This window comes from Ylistrum balloti, unplaced genomic scaffold (genome assembly GCF_031769215.1).
Source record: "Ylistrum balloti isolate Yb309-2 unplaced genomic scaffold, AGI_CSIRO_Ybal_v1 Utg369604, whole genome shotgun sequence".
In the NCBI taxonomy this organism is placed as follows: Eukaryota; Metazoa; Mollusca; class Bivalvia; order Pectinida; family Pectinidae; genus Ylistrum; species Ylistrum balloti.
The window spans coordinates 187,729-206,090 of NW_026781883.1; the positions used below are offsets into that span (position 1 = coordinate 187,729).

Genomic DNA, 18,362 nt, shown 5'->3' on the forward strand with positions numbered 1-18,362 from the left:
CCACGGACAAAAAATGAAGATTTACAAGGAGACTGATGAAAAAGTACAAAATGTACTAGGAGAATAATACCATATGTTCCGAAAGGGTGAGTGTTTTCTGCTCCACCACCAACACCCGTTATGTGAATTTTGGTCACTGGCACGTTCTCAAATGAGAACAATGTAGACAACCACGGAACTATCAGGCTTACCAGCATTAAACACTACCATGTCCATATCGCACAGAGTTATATACTACTTCCCAATGATATTATTATGGTGACCAGAAAAACAGCAAATAGGTCAACCAATCTGCAACTCTCGAAAACTTGTGTTGTGTGTTTTAATTTGTCTGTCATCTTGCTCGAAAATCGGATATTAGTAACAAGTTCTAAATACCAATGATTTATTGGTCAATCTTTCGTTGTTGTTTTTACGTCTTATTAAGCACCAGAGTCATATAAGGATATGCCAGGTTTGGGTGGTGGGGGAAAGTCGGGGTTCCCGGAGAAAAACCACCGCAGGACTCGAACCGGTGACGGCCCAGACGCCTTAACCTCTCACCCACCGCGCCCATGGAGAGAGAATCATTTGCGACGTGTTAATACCATAGGTTAAGGAATCCGTGTTGTTATCTATAAAGGAAGTAAAAATCACAGTAAAAAAACTGAAACCATTACACAAGCTGTTCCTTTGGTTTCGTTGTAGAAAAAGATCAAAGTAGGCCTCAGATTTTTTTTTCATTTTTTTCTGATTACTCAATTTATTTGACTACTGAAAATAAGCACAGATAAAAGCAGGTAATAACCCCAAACCATTCAGAAATGAATACGGCACGCCATATTGCACACGAAGTAAACACAACTAGGATTTTTTTTAAAAAATGAAAATATCGAGGAATTGAGAGAATTCGTTGTCCACATTACACGAACTCGGTGCTGAAAGATTGATATCTTGCATGTATCAGGATTCGGTTTACTCAACCCCTACATCCGCGATTTAAATTGACGTAGTACAAATACATCTAGTACAACAGAATATACTATGGTAAGCAACAAACGTGTGTATTATATTTAAGTAGCTTGTGGATAAGTATGAATAACCAAGCATATGTTTGGACCTCCGTGGTAATCTAAGGATGTGTGACATAATGACAGACGACAACAAAACATTGGCATCCCAGGATGTTGTTGGCCTATTTTATGATATCTGGGAGGATGTTTGATAGGTCAAATGTGTGTTTTCAAAAAAAAAAAAAAAAAATTTGCCATGGAAACAAATGCTCCTAATTTATGAGGAATGAATTTAATCACAGTTATTGTTTCTTCAGGGGAGCGTCACATGTTACAACGATCAAAATCACCTGGGTTCTAGATCACGTACATGTAGGTATATATTAGTCATTGTTGACATTCATGTCAAGTGACGATCCGAAAGAGAGTTATCTTTCTTTATACAATTTTTACCTGTAGTCACGTGATATCAACTTCCGGTGTGACAAAAACTTCAAAATGGACAGGTGTTTCCCTAGGTAATATAAAGTTATCTGTATCACTATGGAGCTGGAATTCACGGTCACTGTAACTTTGATTGTATTAATGGTGTTAGTTACACCTGGTGGAGCCGATCGCGAAAACGTACAGGTTCTGAGTGCCAACGGTTACGTGAATGGTTTTTCCATACCTTCGCATTACTCAGCTTATGACAGAAAAAGAATCAATGTATTTTTGGGGATACCCTACGCCAAAAGACTGGAACAATACGATGATTGGAGGCGGGAGTTCAGATTCCGTGTAAGTACGACGTAATGGTGTGTACGTACTCAGAAACTGTAACGAGGTTCATATTTGTTGTAAATAATTAACTTACCTGTCAGTCTGTACTGATCACTAATCAACAGGTGTTTCCGGAATCTCTGTCAACACTAGATCTAGAACTGAAAATCACAGATACACACTGTAAAAATGGTCACAGTTTACTTCAATGACGGGAAAGTTAGTAGCGAACTCTGTTGTTAATTCTTATCTAATTAAATTAGACAAGCATTTCAATACTCTTAAGATCCTTGTCGGATGAATGAATCACTTAATGTATTGGTTATACAAAGATCTTAGACAACTTGAAATGATCACATAAATGATACATTGCCTTTGGTATATTTTGTGTTACTATATTAACTTTAGGTTTATTTTTACAAAGTGCCAAACTCTCGTGTGCATGTCATTGGTGTGCATGTCATTGGTCTGCAAAACATGTGTTTCATCACTAAAATAACAAGATTTCTGCATGGGGGTTTTTAATTCTCAGTAATGAAACACTTTTTTTCAAAAATTGGTAAGTTATATGCAGCTTAAATAAAAAATATCCAAATATTTGTGGTTTAAGATATTTACACACAGCCATTTCTTTGGAAAATACTTGTGGTTAAAGATAATTCAATATGTGTACATACAGCCATTTCATTGGAAAATCCTTGTGGTTTAAGATAATTCAATGTGTTTACATAGTATACGTGTAATTGTTACAATAAAAAAAAAATCAGAAAGGACTCCAGGTAAGATATATACAGAAGTATAATTCCCTTTTTTCAATTTGTCATTAACAGAAACCAGAACATCCCTACTGGCAAGGAGTTTGGGATGCGACATACTATCGCCCTGCCTGTCCTCAGCACATGTGGTATATCCGCCAAACTGTACCATCCCTGCAGAAACATAATGTCAGCGAGGACTGTTTATACCTAAATATATTTGCTCCAAATGTAAGTTTTACATTCACATATAATTATAGTACATGTATTTGAAGAAACACTTTTGTCAATAAAATTTGGACCTGTGCCTATGAAAAACAGCACCTTGTAGTGAAAGACATTGCCTGTCTATAAAGGGCACCTTGTTATTAAATACAATAGCTGTCTGTAAAGGGTAACTAGTTTTAAAAAGCAGTAAAGGACACCTGGTTATAAAATACATTGCCTGCCTATAAAAGACACCTGGTTATAAATGACATTACCTTTCTGTTATGGACACCTGGTTATAAAAGATATTGCCTGTCTATAAAGGACACCTGGTTAAAATGACATTACCTGTCTATAAAGGACACCTGGTTATAAATGACATGGCCTGGCTGTTACGGACACCAGGTTATAAAAGACAATGCCTGTCTGTAAAGGTCACCTGGTTATAAAAGATATTGCCTGCCTATAAAGGACACCTGGTAATAAATGACATTGCCTGTCTGTTACGGACACCTGGCTATAAAAGATATTGCCTGTCTTTAAAGGACATCTGGTTATGAAATATATTGCCTGTCTATAAAGGACACCTGGTAATAATATACATTGCCTGTCTATTAAGGACACCTGGTTATATGTATGTAATATATGAACACTCCTGATAACATTGTTTTCACTGGCACAGTGAATCTCAATTCTCCTGTTGAAATCATTAAATACATTTGTAACTTGATATGGTTAACATTGGAATGCTCAGGTAAGAAGTATTTGCCAAGGATTAATCATCACAATGAAGACTGCATCAGACCTTGGGAGAAAACTACAATATAACCTGGCTGTGTGGTTTATTAAGTAAGACTGATTGTGTTTTCTGTGACATATTTGATTACAGAACACAGATGAGCCAATCAGTAACAGCCCAAGTCTGTACCCTGTCATGGTGTTTATACATGGAGGAGGTTACACACTGGGCAGTTCTCACCAGTACCCAGGGGTCTTCCTTGCTGAGAGGGGTATTGTCGTGGTAACAATCAACTATCGACTAGGCCCACTTGGTAAGTTCTCGTTTTTACACATCTGTTCAATGTCTCTTAAATATCTGAGTCCCAATCATCACTGATCTTATCAGAATCATCACACCTTTATAATAAACACCTGTACTTAGACACACCTGTACAAAGACAAATGTGTACATAGACACACTTGTACATAGACACACCTGTATATAGTCACACCTGTACATAGACACACCTGTACACAACTGTACATAGACACACATGTACAAAGGCACATGTGCACATATACATACCTGTACATAGACACACATGTAAATAGACACACCTGTACATAGACACACTTGTACATAGACACACATGTACATAGACACACCTGTACATAGACACACCTGTACATAGACACACCTATGCATAGACACACCTGTACATAGGCACAACTGTATATAGACAAACCTATACATAGACACACCTATATATAGACACACCAGTACATAGACACACATGTACATAGATACACCTGTACATAGACACACCTTTACATAGACACACCTTTACATAGAAACACCTGTATATAGGCACACCTGTACATAGACAAACCTTTACATAGACACACCTGTATATAGACACACCTGTACATAGACACACCTGTCTATAGACACACCTTTACTTAGTCACACCTGTACATAGACACACCTGTACATAGACACACATGTACATAGATATACATAAGTATACATGATGGTTCATTGTTTGGAAGTAATCTCTTAGTGACAAATAAATTATTCTTAAAACCACTGTTCTGAATTTTCAGGGTTCCTCAGCACCAATGATCAGAATTCTGCAGGAAATTATGGGATGTTTGATCAAGTGCGGGCTCTAGAGTGGATCAGGTTGAACATTGACCGTTTCCGTGGCAACCCAAATGTTGTCACTTTATTTGGTCAGAGCACTGGAGCTGCAAGTGTAGGTCTGCACCTGTTATCACCACGATCTGACAGTAAGTACATTATATGTTGTATTAAAATCACATTTTGCTGGAATCCATTGCATTCATGACAAAGAAAAATACTTTAGCTAGTCATTGTGCTACCGTGTTTAAAAAGGTCTCCATTAAGAAATGTCTCTGACTAAACCATTTTATGCAAAAATGTGATTTTATGGTCACTGAGGAGATATGAAAATATATGCTCATAGAGATATAGGGCTCTGCATTCACACTTGTATGACTTGTCGGAGCGGTACAAACCTCTGTCAGACAAGTACATACTACAAGTTGGACAAGTGAACGTTAGCTGAGACATGCTGTTATGTTTTACAGCATCATCAGACAGTGAGCTATTCAAATTAACCTACATTTATTGTTTACCCATCCATAAACAATTTCTTGAAAAGTACTGGATGGATCTCTCAAATTTCTTATATACAGTTTGATTTTGGGAAAGATCAGAATAACAAGATGGCTGACAGATGGTCATCTTGAATTTTTACAATGAAAGTTTGTTATTACTAGTTTTTGAGAAGCACAGAAATTTTGTATGTAGGTCGTTGTTGTCACCTGATTGAGCCTGTTTGATTTAAAGATTGATAAAACAAAACCAAGATGGCTGACAAGTGACCCTCTTGGATTTTTACTAGGAAAATTTGTTATTGCTATTTCTTGAGAAGGCCTGGATTGATCCCTCTCAAATTTCATATGTAGGTTTCTATTTGTCTCTAGTTTTGGATCTGATCAGAAAGACAAAATGGCCAACAGGTGGCTTTTCTTAATTTTCAGTGATTAAACTTTGGTATCACTATTTCTGGAGAAATGCACAAATGGATCTTTCTCAAATTTCATATTTATTTTCTCCTTGCCTCCTAGTTGTGCCTGTTTGATTTTCATACTGATTAGAAAATTAAAATGGCTGACTGGCAGCCATCTTGGATTTGGCAGTTAAGAAAGTTATTATCGCTGTTTCTTTAGAGGAATATTCAAATTTTGTATAATGATAAGCAAATACAGATAAGAAAAAAGACCCAACTTTTTAAAGAATGAATAAAGATTAGACAGTAGAGGGCACAAGAAAAAACTGTTAAGACTAATTTTATGAATTCACAAATCAAATGAAACTCCTGGAAGATCCTTTATACAATGTATCTCCATTGATAGTGTTGATTTTTTCTTTGACTGATACACTGGTTAGGTTTAATGGCAGATTAGTTATTCTTTCAATCATTTTAACAATGTATGTTACAGAACTATTTCAGCGAGCTATTCTACAGAGCGGGTCAGATCGCAGTGAGTGGTCGTATATAGAGGGCGCCACAGCAGCAGAGTATGCCAAAGATCTGGCCTGGGAACTTGGCTGTCCCAATGATGATAACTTCCGCCTTGTTCAATGTATACAGCTGTACAGAACTGCTGATGAAATTGTGAATGCATCAGCAAAAGTACCCACACGGGTAAGACAGGTTTTTTTCTATCTTATGGTCAAAAGTACCCACACAGGTAAGACAGGTTTTTTCTATCTTATGGTCAAAAGTACCCACACAGGTAAGACAGGTTTTTTCTATCTTATGGTCAAAAATATCCACACAGGTAAGACAGGTTTTTTCTATATTAGCGTAAAAAATACCCACACAGGTAAGACAGCTTTTTTTCTATCTTATGGTAAAAAACACTCACATGGGTAAGATAGGCTTTTTCTACCTTATGGTCTGCCCACATATCCAGGATAATCAGAAGATGTATTGTGTCCTGTGATGGAAATAGAACAAAATGTATGTATTGGACCTATAAACAATACATGTTTTAAACAGTTATAACCTGCCACCAGCAGTGACTTCAGTACATAAAGTAACACTTGTTTTAATGTGACTACTCCTACCCTAGCACTGACCCCTATCCTAACATTTCACCTGGTTTTAATGGCCACAACAAATTTGATTCACATTGGTAAGTGACTGTCATATTGGAGTGCCCTAGGCCAAGGACAGGTCAGGTGTGATGTCTGTATAAGCATTGATTTAACTTATCTCCATCTCACCTGTAATTACTGGTTTGCATGTGTTGAAATCAATATCAAAACAACGGATATCTCTCATGTAGTATCAACACTGACAGTCCACCATGCAATTACATAATTGTCATTTTGTCTTTTTTTGTATCAGTCACAAAATTCAATGAGCACAGCTTTGAGCTATGGGGAAACCATGTGACCTATGAGGTTCATCCAATACTTCTAAAGAAATAGATGGATAACAGAATGTTATTGTCCAAATCAAAGATATCAGCTTGCACTGCCTTGTTCACCATTACATTTTTCTGATCATTATCAATCCCAAAACATGCTCCACTATGGACAAAGGGGAACCTTCATAACGAAGTTTGAGAATGGTCCATCAGTTTTACTCAGGAGATAGTGATAACAAGAATTGTTTATAGATGGAACGCCAATGGCAGAAGAGAGATGTAAAATTCAATCAGATAATTAAGGGGCAGAAGCGGGTGTATTCCCTAACTTTAAGGTAGAACAGAAAAAAGTAACCCTACACACAAGATTTGGATTAGATAGTTAAGAATCTCGCCCTCAAGTAGAGATTTTTTTGTCCAATGGCAACTGCTCTACTTTCAACTGAGGTCAGAAAGTCACACCAGCTTGAAATCCCGTTTGGATGAGATAATGACTTCCATCAGAATCAGCATTAAGAAAGTATCATGACATTTTTTTAAAGTTAAGACAATTTGAATAGATAATACACAATTTCCAGAAATAAAAAGATGTGTGGATATATCCTGTAGACATATTTATTAAAGTAAAGATACCTAAATGTTTTTAAGAAAAGCCAGATGTTGTTGTATATTCCTAAGTTAAATTGTACGTTTGCTTAGATATATATTAAACTGTTTCAGAATGGGTACGTTGGAAACCCCTGGGGACCTACAGTAGATGGCCCAATTAACGGCGCTTTCTATGCCTTCCTCCCAGGAAGTCCCAAATCTATGCGAGAACAGGCTTACTTCAAAAAGATCAAAATCATGGCTGGTCTGAACAAAGATGAAGGGTCGTTATTTGTCCGTAAGTATTGACTGAAGTTCTTTTCATTGAATTGACATAATTTCTGAAACAGATACTTCATATCTGATTTGATTTAACATAAAAGTCCAAACACATTATAATGATTAAATATTATAGATCAATTTATTGACCTTCAATTATCCTCAAAATAAAATGTGCACAAAAAAAAAAAAAAAAAAAAAGATACAAAAGTTGCAGAACTCAGAACGATAGTATGTTGTCATTTGTAAAATCTCTGATTTGTAGTATCACAGGCATGGAGTAAAGTTTGGGTTTGATATAAACTTACAAAATAAGTTATTCTTTGATAAAGATAATACATAACAAACATGTGTTTCTTGTCTAAAACTCATCAGACAGACATATCTAGCATGTGTCTCCAGGTCAAACAATATTTTATAACTAGTGGGTACACCTTTATAGCTCCTTCAGTCTTTCTGAAATAAAAAAATTCAGAAATCTGGAACAAAACAAAAAAGACCTGAAATATCTTTGATATTGAACATAATCTTAAAGTACAGAAGGTTTGCTAGTCTTGATGTACAGAAGGTTGCTGGTCTTGATGTACAGAAGGTTTGCTAGTCTCGAAGTACAGAAGGTTTGCTAGTTTTGAAGTACAGAAGGTTTGCTGGTCTTGAAGTACAGAAGGTTGTTGGTCTTGATGTACAGAAGGTTGCTAGTCTTGAAGTACAGAAGGTTTGCTAGTCTTGAAGTACAGAAGGTTGCTAGTCTAGAAGTACAGAAGGTTTAATAGTCTTGAAGTACAGAAGGTTGCTGGTCTTGAAGTATAGAAGGTTTGCTAATCTTGATGTACAGAAGGTTTGCTGGTCTTGAAGTACAGAAAGTTTGCTGGTCATGATGTACAGAAGGTTGCTAGTCTTGAAGTACAGAAGGTTTGCTAGTCTTAAAGTACAGAAGGTTTGTTGGTCTTGAAGTACAGAAGGTTTAATAGTCTTGAAGTACAGAAGGTTTGCTGGTCTTGAAGTACAGAAGGTTTGCTGGTCTTGATGTACAGAAGGTTGCTGGTCTTGATGTACAGAATGTTTGCTAATCTTGATGTACGGAAGGTTTGCTAATTTTGAAGTACAGAAGGTTTGCTGGTCTTGAATTACAGAAGGTTGTTAGTCTTGAAGTACAGAAGGTTTGCTGGTCTTTAAGTACAGAAGGTTTGCTGGTCTTGAAGTACAGAAGGTTGTTAGTCTTGAAGTACAGAAGGTTGCTGGTCTTGAAGTACAGAAGGTTTGCTTGTATGAAAATATTGTATTCAATTACCACATTTTTTTTCTTGTTTATCTAGCTAACCTAAAGACACTAGAGAATGGAGTATCTTCAACAGAGTTTGGGAACATTGTGAATGAGTTTTTGGTGAAAAGGAACGTGGAAGATTTGACAGGAACCGGTGAGGCAATCAAGTTTCAATATACCTACTGGCCGGATCCACAGAACGAATCAATGATTAGGAGTAGGATTTCAGACGTAAGTGTAAAAGTTTGTAGGCGTTGAGGACAAACATTCTGACATTTCCTTTGTGTCTCACTCAGCAAATGTTGACAAGGAATATATACAAACAGGTTTATTACAACACAATGAGGGGTCATGTGGGAGGAAAATGTTGATTTTGGTTTTCTTAAGTCCTAACCTGGAAACTGAGGCTTGGAGCAACAATAATTTGTTTAGATAGTGTCTATCAATCACCTGCTTCAGTTTGAAATGTGACATGACTTTGGTTAAAAAATTTGAATATTTTACAAATCCTATCCCACATGCTTTAGATGGACCAATACTATCTTTGTAAGGTGCTGAAGTAATTATATTTTGTTCACTTTAGTGCAGCACATTTTAATTTCAGACTTGTGTCAGTAAACACGTTTATAACATGTCATTACAGATGATGTCAGACTACATGTTCGGGACGGGATTGGACCAGGTTGTCAAAGTCCAGTCGCTCTACATCTACCAAAACTAGACTGTCATCATCCCCTACACATCTACCAAAACTAGACTGTCATCATCCTCTACACATCTACCAAACCTAGACTGTCATCATCCTCTACACATCTACCAAAACTAGACTGTCATCATCCCCTACACATCTACCAAAACTAGACTGTCATCATCCCCTACACATCTACCAAAACTAGATCATCATCCTCCCCTACACATCTACTAGACTGTCACATCTACCTAAAACTAGACTGTCATCATCCCCTACACATCTACCAAAACTAGACTGTCATCATCCCCTACACATCTACCAAAACTAGACTGTCATCATCCCCTACACATCTACCAAAACTAGACTGTCATCATCCCCTACACATCTACCAAAACTAGACTGTCATCATCCCCTACACATCTACCAAAACTAGACTGTCATCAACCCCAACACATCTACCAAAACTAGACTGTCATCATCCCCTACACATCTACCAAAACTAGACTGTCATCATCCCCTACACATCTACCAAAACTAGACTGTCATCATCCCCTACACATCTACCAAAACTAGACTGTCATCATCCCCTACACATCTACCAAAACTAGACTGTCATCATCCCCTACACATCTACCAAACCTAGACTGTCATCATCCCCTACACATCTACCAAAACTAGACTGTCATCATCCCCTACACATCTACCAAAACTAGACTGTCATCATCCCCTACACATCTACCAAAACTAGACTGTCATCATCCCCTACACATCTACCAAAACTAGACTGTCATCATCCCCTACACATCTACCAAAACTAGACTGTCATCATCCCCTACACATCTACCAAAACTAGACTGTCATCACTACCTACACATCTACCAAAACTAGACTGTCATCATCCCCTACACATCTACCAAAACTAGACTGTCATCATCCCCTACACATCTACCAAAACTAGACTGTCATCATCCCCTACACATCTACCAAAACTAGACTGTCATCATCCCCTACACATCTACTACAACTAGACTGTCATCATCCCCTACACATCTACCAAAACTAGACTGTCATCATCCCCTACACATCTACCAAAACTAGACTGTCATCATCCCCTACACATCTACTACAACTAGACTGTCATCATCCCCTACACATCTACCAAACCTAGACTGTCATCATCCCCTACACATCTACTACAACTAGACTGTCATCATCCCCTACACATCTACCAAAACTAGACTGTCATCATCCCCTACACATCTACCAAAACTAGACTGTCATCATCCCCTACACATCTACCAAAACTAGACTGTCATCATCCCCTACACATCTACCAAAACTACTGTCATCACCCTGTAGACTGTCATCATCCCCTACACATCTACCAAAACTAGACTGTCATCATCCCCTACACATCTACCTAAAACTAGACACTGTCATCATCCCCTACACATCTACCAAAACTAGACTGTCATCATCCCCTACACATCTACCAAAACTAGACTGTCATCATCCCCTACACATCTACCAAAACTAGACTGTCATCATCCCCTACACATCTACCAAAACTAATCATCATCCCCTACACATCTACCAAAACTAGACTGTCATCATCCCCTACACATCTACCAAAACTAGACTGTCATCATCCCCTACACATCTACCAAAACTAGACTGTCATCATCCCCTACACATCTACTAGACTGTCATCATCCCCTACACATCTACCAAAACTAGACTGTCATCATCCCCTACACATCTACCAAAACTAGACTGTCATCATCCCCTACACATCTACCAAACATCTACCAAAACTAGACTGTCATCATCCCCTACACATCTACCAAAACTAGACTGTCATCATCCCCTACACATCTACCAAAACTAGACTGTCATCATCCCCTACACATCTACTAAAAATAATCATCATCCCCTACACATCTACCAAAACTAGACTGTCATCATCCCCTACACATCTACCAAAACTAGACTGTCATCATCCCCTACACATCTACCAAAACTAGACTGTCATCATCCCCTACACATCTACCAAAACTAGACTGTCATCATCCCCTACACATCTACCAAAACTAGACTGTCATCATCCCCTACACATCTACCAAAACTAGACTGTCATCACTACCTACACATCTACCAAAACTAGACAGTCATACCAAAACTAGACTGTCATCATCCTCTACACATCTACCAAAACTAGACTGTCATCATCCCCTACACATCTACCAAAACTAGACTGTCATCATCCCCTACACATCTACCAAAACTAGACTGTCATCATCCCCTACACATCTACCAAAACTAGACTGTCATCATCCCCTACACATCTCATCATCCCCTACACCAAAACTAGACTGTCATCATCCCCTACACATCTACCAAAACTAGACTGTCATCATCCCCTACACATCTACCAAAACTAGACTGTCATCATCCCCTACACATCTACCAAAACTAGACTGTCATCATCCCCTACACATCTACCAAAACTAGACTGTCATCATCCCCTACACATCTACCAAAACTAGACTGTCATCACTACCTACACATCTACCAAAACTAGACTGTCATCATCCCCTACACATCTACCAAAACTAGACTGTCATCACTACCTACACATCTACCAAAACTAGACTGTCATCATCCCCTACACATCCCCTACACATCTACCAAAACTAGACTGTCATCATCCCCTACACATCTACCAAAACTAGACTGTCATCATCCCCTACACATCTACCAAACCTAGACTGTCATCATCCCCTACACATCTACCAAAACTAGACTGTCATCACTACCTACACATCTACCAAAACTAGACTGTCATCATCCCCTACACATCTACCAAAACTAGACTGTCATCATCCCCTACACATCTACCAAAACTAGACTGTCATCATCCCCTACACATCTACCAAACCTAGACTGTCATCATCCCCTTTACATCTACTACAACTAGACTGTCATCATCCCCTACACATCTACCAAAACTAGACTGTCATCATCCCCTACACATCTACCAAAACTAGACTGTCATCATCCCCTACACATCTACCAAAACTAGACTGTCATCATCCCCTACACATCTACCAAACCTAGACTGTCATCATCCCCTACACATCTACCAAAACTAGACTGTCATCATCCCCTACACATCTACCAAAACTAGACTGTCATCATCCCCTACACATCTACCAAAACTAGACTGTCATCATCCCCTACACATCTACCAAAACTAGACTGTCATCATCCTCTACACATCTACCAAAACTAGACTGTCATCATCCCCTACACATCTACCAAAACTAGACTGTCATCATCCCCTACACATCTACTACAACTAGACTGTCATCATCCCCTACACATCTTTACTCTTTGTAAACTGTGTCATCTGCCCTACACATCTATAAATTACATGTCATCATGAGACATCTACAAAACTAGATATTTTTGTAACAGGAATGTCAGCGAGTATATGATCAGTCTTTGGACAAACTTCTCCTCAAGTGGGTATGTTATCATCTGCATTTTCATGACAAATACGATTTTTATATAATTGACTGGACATAATGCTGTTTGAGAAACAGTCATTGTTAACACTTTTTGCATACTGATTTGTAAGATAAAAGAAAACTTGGCATAACATACAAAATTTGTTTTGAACTCACAATTTCTGTGATATTTTTCCTGTTTATCAAAAAAATTGTTTTGTAGTAGTTGCACCAAGTTGATTTCTGTTAAATTGAACTTTTATTGCCATTTTTGAAAAGTTTCTTCAGTTTTGTAATGTCAATAGAATAAAACACAACCAGTCAAAGATTAGAGTGTGACGTTTTGATGACAACATGGTCACATTCATCATACAAATGACCAGTGTGGAGCGTACTATAACATCTTCTATTTTGTGAACTTTATTTTCATATAGACTACAAAAATGTATGAAATAACTGATGGATCAAATTTACAGTATAGTGATGCAATTATGTTTAACAGGGATCCAACTCCGAGGACATTTGATATGAAATTTTTTCGCGGAGTCACGTGGGGCGAGTATAATTTTTACAACCACAGCTACTTCAGTATTGGAAATTTCTCAAAAAATCTTACGAATTATCGGCAGTCTGATTATGGTTTCTGGCGGAAATACTTTCCTCAAATTGCGATTCGTCCTTACTGTAAGTATCTGCTGTTTTGTTGACTTGTTGTCTTGTTTGAAGAATAACTTTTAAAGCTTCAGTTTTATTTGTACTGTTTCCCATTGACTATTCATTTTGTTTTTGTTTACTTCTTGAAGCAAAGCATTTTGGATCATTTTCTAATACAAACTTTTGTGGATATCCCATAATTCCAAGCTTTCTCTGAGGTTTTATTTATTTCAAGCTCTTAAAATTTGTCATTAATACCCCTGGGTTTTAATTGTGGGAGTTTGTCCGAAGGCCTGAACCTGTAAAACCTTGGAAATGTTAGGATAATGTACTGTGGCGTATAATTACATCATAGTAAAACATTGGTGAACTGAAATCTGAAAATGTGTTTGTTGGTTCCATAACAACAACGAAACAAATGACACAAAAATCTTATACATTCTTATTTTGATTTGAATGATATTGGATATTGTGTTTTACATTATCATTTCTGCGCTCCGTTAAAATCTTTGTCAAAAACAAGGTGTAGACTCCTTAACTTTGATTCTTACGAAAGGCATTTAAGAATTCTTTATTATTACCTTAAAGATTTCAGAGAGTCAACTGGAAAGACAAACTAATTGTGAATTTATGTTGTTTTAAGGTATCAGTCAGTAGGTGTAAAGCATTGTCCGAGGAGCATGTGTATATATTGTATAGTTCATCTAAAAGTATCAGATAGTCAAAATATCTATAACTGCACATTTCTTTGATTTTAAACAATGAACAGTCTCACTATTTTAACTTTGAAAACTTGTGTGAAGGCAGTATCCCATGATGCTTTGTAATGTTGACAGATATAACAACATCGATACCACAGGAAGCAGCCAAGGCAGAGTTCCAAACAGCGACTTGGTCACTGACAGCCGCATGTGGCCTTCTCGTTATCATCTTACTGGCCATGTGTATCGTGTTGTACCGTAGACGACCAAAAGACTACTGAGTGTTAGAGAAATCACCTGACTTAATATTTCTGTATTTCGATTCCCAGGGTTATTTTATCTTAAAAAAAATGTTTGCATGTTGAGAGTTGGAGAATACACAGCTGATTATCACTTGGTGATGTCTCCTGTTTGACGTTAGAGACTAGATATTTTACTGGAATAACTCTAACCAAAAGTTTTTTTTCTGAAAATGTTAATTAATCTCATTATGTATGTACTATACCTAGAAAAGAATTCCTTGTTTTACAAAACATTCCATAGTGACTAATATTTGTGGTGACCCTGTGTGTGTTTGTAAACAAATCAATAAGAAGTTGTCTATATATTCATCCATTTCTACAAAAAAACATGACTATTTAAATTACCCTTCCATGTAAGTTTTCTACAAATTCCTTTTATTTAGGAAAGGAAACTTCATCACTAACAACACATGATAAATACATCGACTTCTGTAATTCAGGCAAATTCTGACACCATTTCTTCAACATCATTCACTAAATAAGACTGCATGGATGGATGTCATACTTATATAAAAAATTCTAGAACTTCTCAAGGTAATCTGTGATGTTTTCATTTTATCAACAATGGGGAAGATAATGTATTAATTTTCAAGAGTAGTTAATTTTTTATTCTGTTTGGCAGATTAATTGATTAATTGGATGAAAATTAGAATCTGTTCCGACTCTGTGTTTTTTTTATCATATTTTGTCAAAATCTATTTTCATAGTACTGTAAAATAATTGATTTTTGAGGAGAATTTAAATTTCAAGAATAATTTTAATTTAAATGTCTACAAAATGTTTAACAGATGGAAGTTGACATGGACTTAAGTAAATTGTATTAATGTTTATTTACAATATCAGGTGCCAGCAAAAATGTATACTTTTGGGAAACCATAAATTTTGAGCCCCATGAAAATAAAATATGATTTACCGTATTGATATAAATGTACATTTCTGTAATGTTTTCATTCTCAGTTGTTGAAATTTGCTTAATTCTGAAAACATAGTTCTGTGTGTGTACTGAAATAACGCTCAAATAAGCAAAATTGTACCACAGTTTTTTTTATATATATAACAGTATATTTAGGTTGTGTTGCCCATCCATTTGAAATCAGACTAAGATGTAAATATACAGATTTTACATGGCAGCATTAACACATGATGTACAGGATTTTTAACATGATAAACATAGAGTGTGATGTAAATGATAATTAAATTTATTGTGCCATGTAGTCTCCATAACAATAAAGAATGCAATATTTCAAATTTGAGACCAAAAATGTTTTATACAATTTATAATTGTACATATGTCATAGATTCATTGCTACTTTGCTTAAAATATTGTCGCGAAAATTTTTAAAAATTTGAATATTCAGGGTATGTAATTAGTTTGCGTGCTAGAAATTAGTAAAAATTTTCACACTGTCAATTTCAGTTAATTAGGTACATGTTTGATACATTTCTGTGAATGTATTGGTAAATTGATGTCTATCAGATTCAGGAACAGTTGATAAGAGAAAATTGTACCATAATAGCAATCGCGTACAAAAAAGAGCCGAATTTGAATTTATTTTCTTTCTTGTCTTTGATGGGTTCCAGCAGTTTTCTATAACACAGAAATATGTATATAATACATATTGCTGAATACACCTGTATATAGATGTATTGTATATTTTGATTTTGAAGATGCTATGATCTTTCCTTGTAAATAAACACAAATATATTTTTCTGATATATGTTGTAAATAACAATTATTTAGAATCATTTCCTTCATTTTAAATCACTCTTCATGTATTCATTTATGGATTTGGTGCAAAATCATACTTTTACTAACAGATTTTACTACCATGGTACTGATCTGGGGTGGGGTGGGCTTATTTGCGGTAATAGAGATTTGTAAAGGATTTTTACTGTCACTTTATTTGTAAATCATCCGTAGTCTTCCTGATCAGTAATTGGTTCCTACTTATACGCAATTCATGATCTGGCGATCAGTTGTTTTAAGTGTCAATCATTGGTTGTCATAAAGTCTATTTATAGACTTCTATTATATTTTATTTCTGTTTACCTCACTGTTAATGTGGCAAGCTCTACTTCTGCTTAACAAGATCCGTTAACAACAGCGTAGTCTTGAGCGGAGAACAAGGGAAAAAATTAATCCAGGTATTGAGAGAAACAATGAAAAGATAACTCAAATACCATTCAACAAAACATTAGATTTTCATTCTTAAAAATATTATTGGTCTTTACAACATTTCAGTCAGACAACCCTATAATAGCTTAGAATGGAGAAATAGGGGTAGTTTAGTTCCGAAACAAATAAATATTATTCAGAGACAAAAATATATTTGTAGGTCTTTTATTCTTAGACAAATTTTTAACCTGCTGTATCTGTGTAGAGTCCTAACAATGAGGCGAAATTTCTCACATTTATAAAGAAGTGGTAAAAAACCCTCATTGTAATTGTTGCCCTGTATTAGTAGGGAGAGGATTGTCTTTTAGATTTGTGATCTGTGATAGGTTTCATGTAGTTATTTTGAAATCAGAGTCATCAACAATATTCCATTGAAAATTTACTTTCTTTGATTCTCAATGAAAAACCTATCTTGCACAACTTCATTCTTATCTTATTGTCAGAAAGACAGAGGGAGAGAGAAACAGAGCGACAGAAAGAGAGGGGAAGATGAGGGAGTGAGAGATGAGAGAGAGAGAGAGAAAGAGAGACAGAGGGACGGAGAAATAAGAATGAAAGAGATTTGTATTTTGATATACAACCACAAACAAGAAATAAATCTTTAACAGATCCAACTTCTGTCTTGGCTTTCTTTTAATGACTTCACTGTGTAACATTTATTATCACTATTATCCCTAGTGTATCCTACAGAAGGATGGTAAAGAGTTACCTCTGTTATCCCTAGTGTGTCCTACAGAAGGATGGTAAAGATTTACCTCTGTTATCCCTCGTGTGTCCTACAGAAGGATGGTAAAGATTTATCTCCTCTATCCCTAGTGTGTCCTACAGAAGGATGGTAAAGATTTATCTCTGTTATCCCTAGTGTGTCCTACAGAAGGATGGTAAAGATTTACCTCTGTTATCCCTAGTGTGTCCTACAGAAGGATGGTAAAGATTTATGTCTATTATCCCTAGTGTGTCCTACAGAAGGATGGTAAAGATTTACCTCTGTTATCCCTAGTGTGTCCTACAGAAGGATGGTAAAGATTTACCTCTGTTATCCCTCGTGTGTCCTACAGAAGGATGGTAAAGATTTATCTCCTCTATCCCTAGTGTGTCCTACAGAAGGATGGTAAAGATTTACCTCTATTATCCCTAGTGTGTCCTACAGAAGGATGGTAAAGATTTACCTCTGTTATCCCTAGTGTGTCCTACAGAAGGATGGTAAAGATTTACCTCTGTTATCCCTAGTGTGTCCTACAGAAGGATGGTAAAGATTTACCTCTGTTATCCCTAGTGTGTCCTACAGAAGGATGGT

The 18,362-nt window shown here is 36.5% G+C and overlaps 1 protein-coding gene across 1 annotated transcript; it reads left to right on the forward strand.

Annotated features, from left to right (window-relative positions):
- The first annotated feature begins 1,535 nt into the window (after nt 1–1,535).
- On the forward strand, nt 1,536–14,933 carry LOC132546201 (acetylcholinesterase-like). The gene is made up of 11 exons (XM_060209915.1): nt 1,536–1,772; nt 2,585–2,740; nt 3,606–3,768; nt 4,541–4,726; nt 5,966–6,171; nt 7,622–7,787; nt 9,085–9,263; nt 9,676–9,748; nt 13,170–13,251; nt 13,735–13,916; nt 14,723–14,933. Exons 1-11 carry the CDS (start codon nt 1,536–1,538, stop codon nt 14,866–14,868), a joined length of 1,776 nt encoding a protein of 591 aa, XP_060065898.1. The 3' UTR covers nt 14,869–14,933.
- Nucleotides 14,934–18,362: the final 3,429 nt, after the last annotated feature.

Excerpts from the sequence above, each read along its gene's own strand:
- LOC132546201 (XM_060209915.1), top strand. The coding sequence starts at position 1,536 with ATGGAGCTGGAATTCACGGTCACTGTAACTTTGATTGTATTAATGGTG. Across the intron at positions 1,773-2,584 it reads GGCGGGAGTTCAGATTCCGT|AAACCAGAACATCCCTACTG; the intron begins GTAAGTACGACG and ends TGTCATTAACAG. Across the intron at positions 9,264-9,675 it reads TTAGGAGTAGGATTTCAGAC|ATGATGTCAGACTACATGTT; the intron begins GTAAGTGTAAAA and ends ATGTCATTACAG.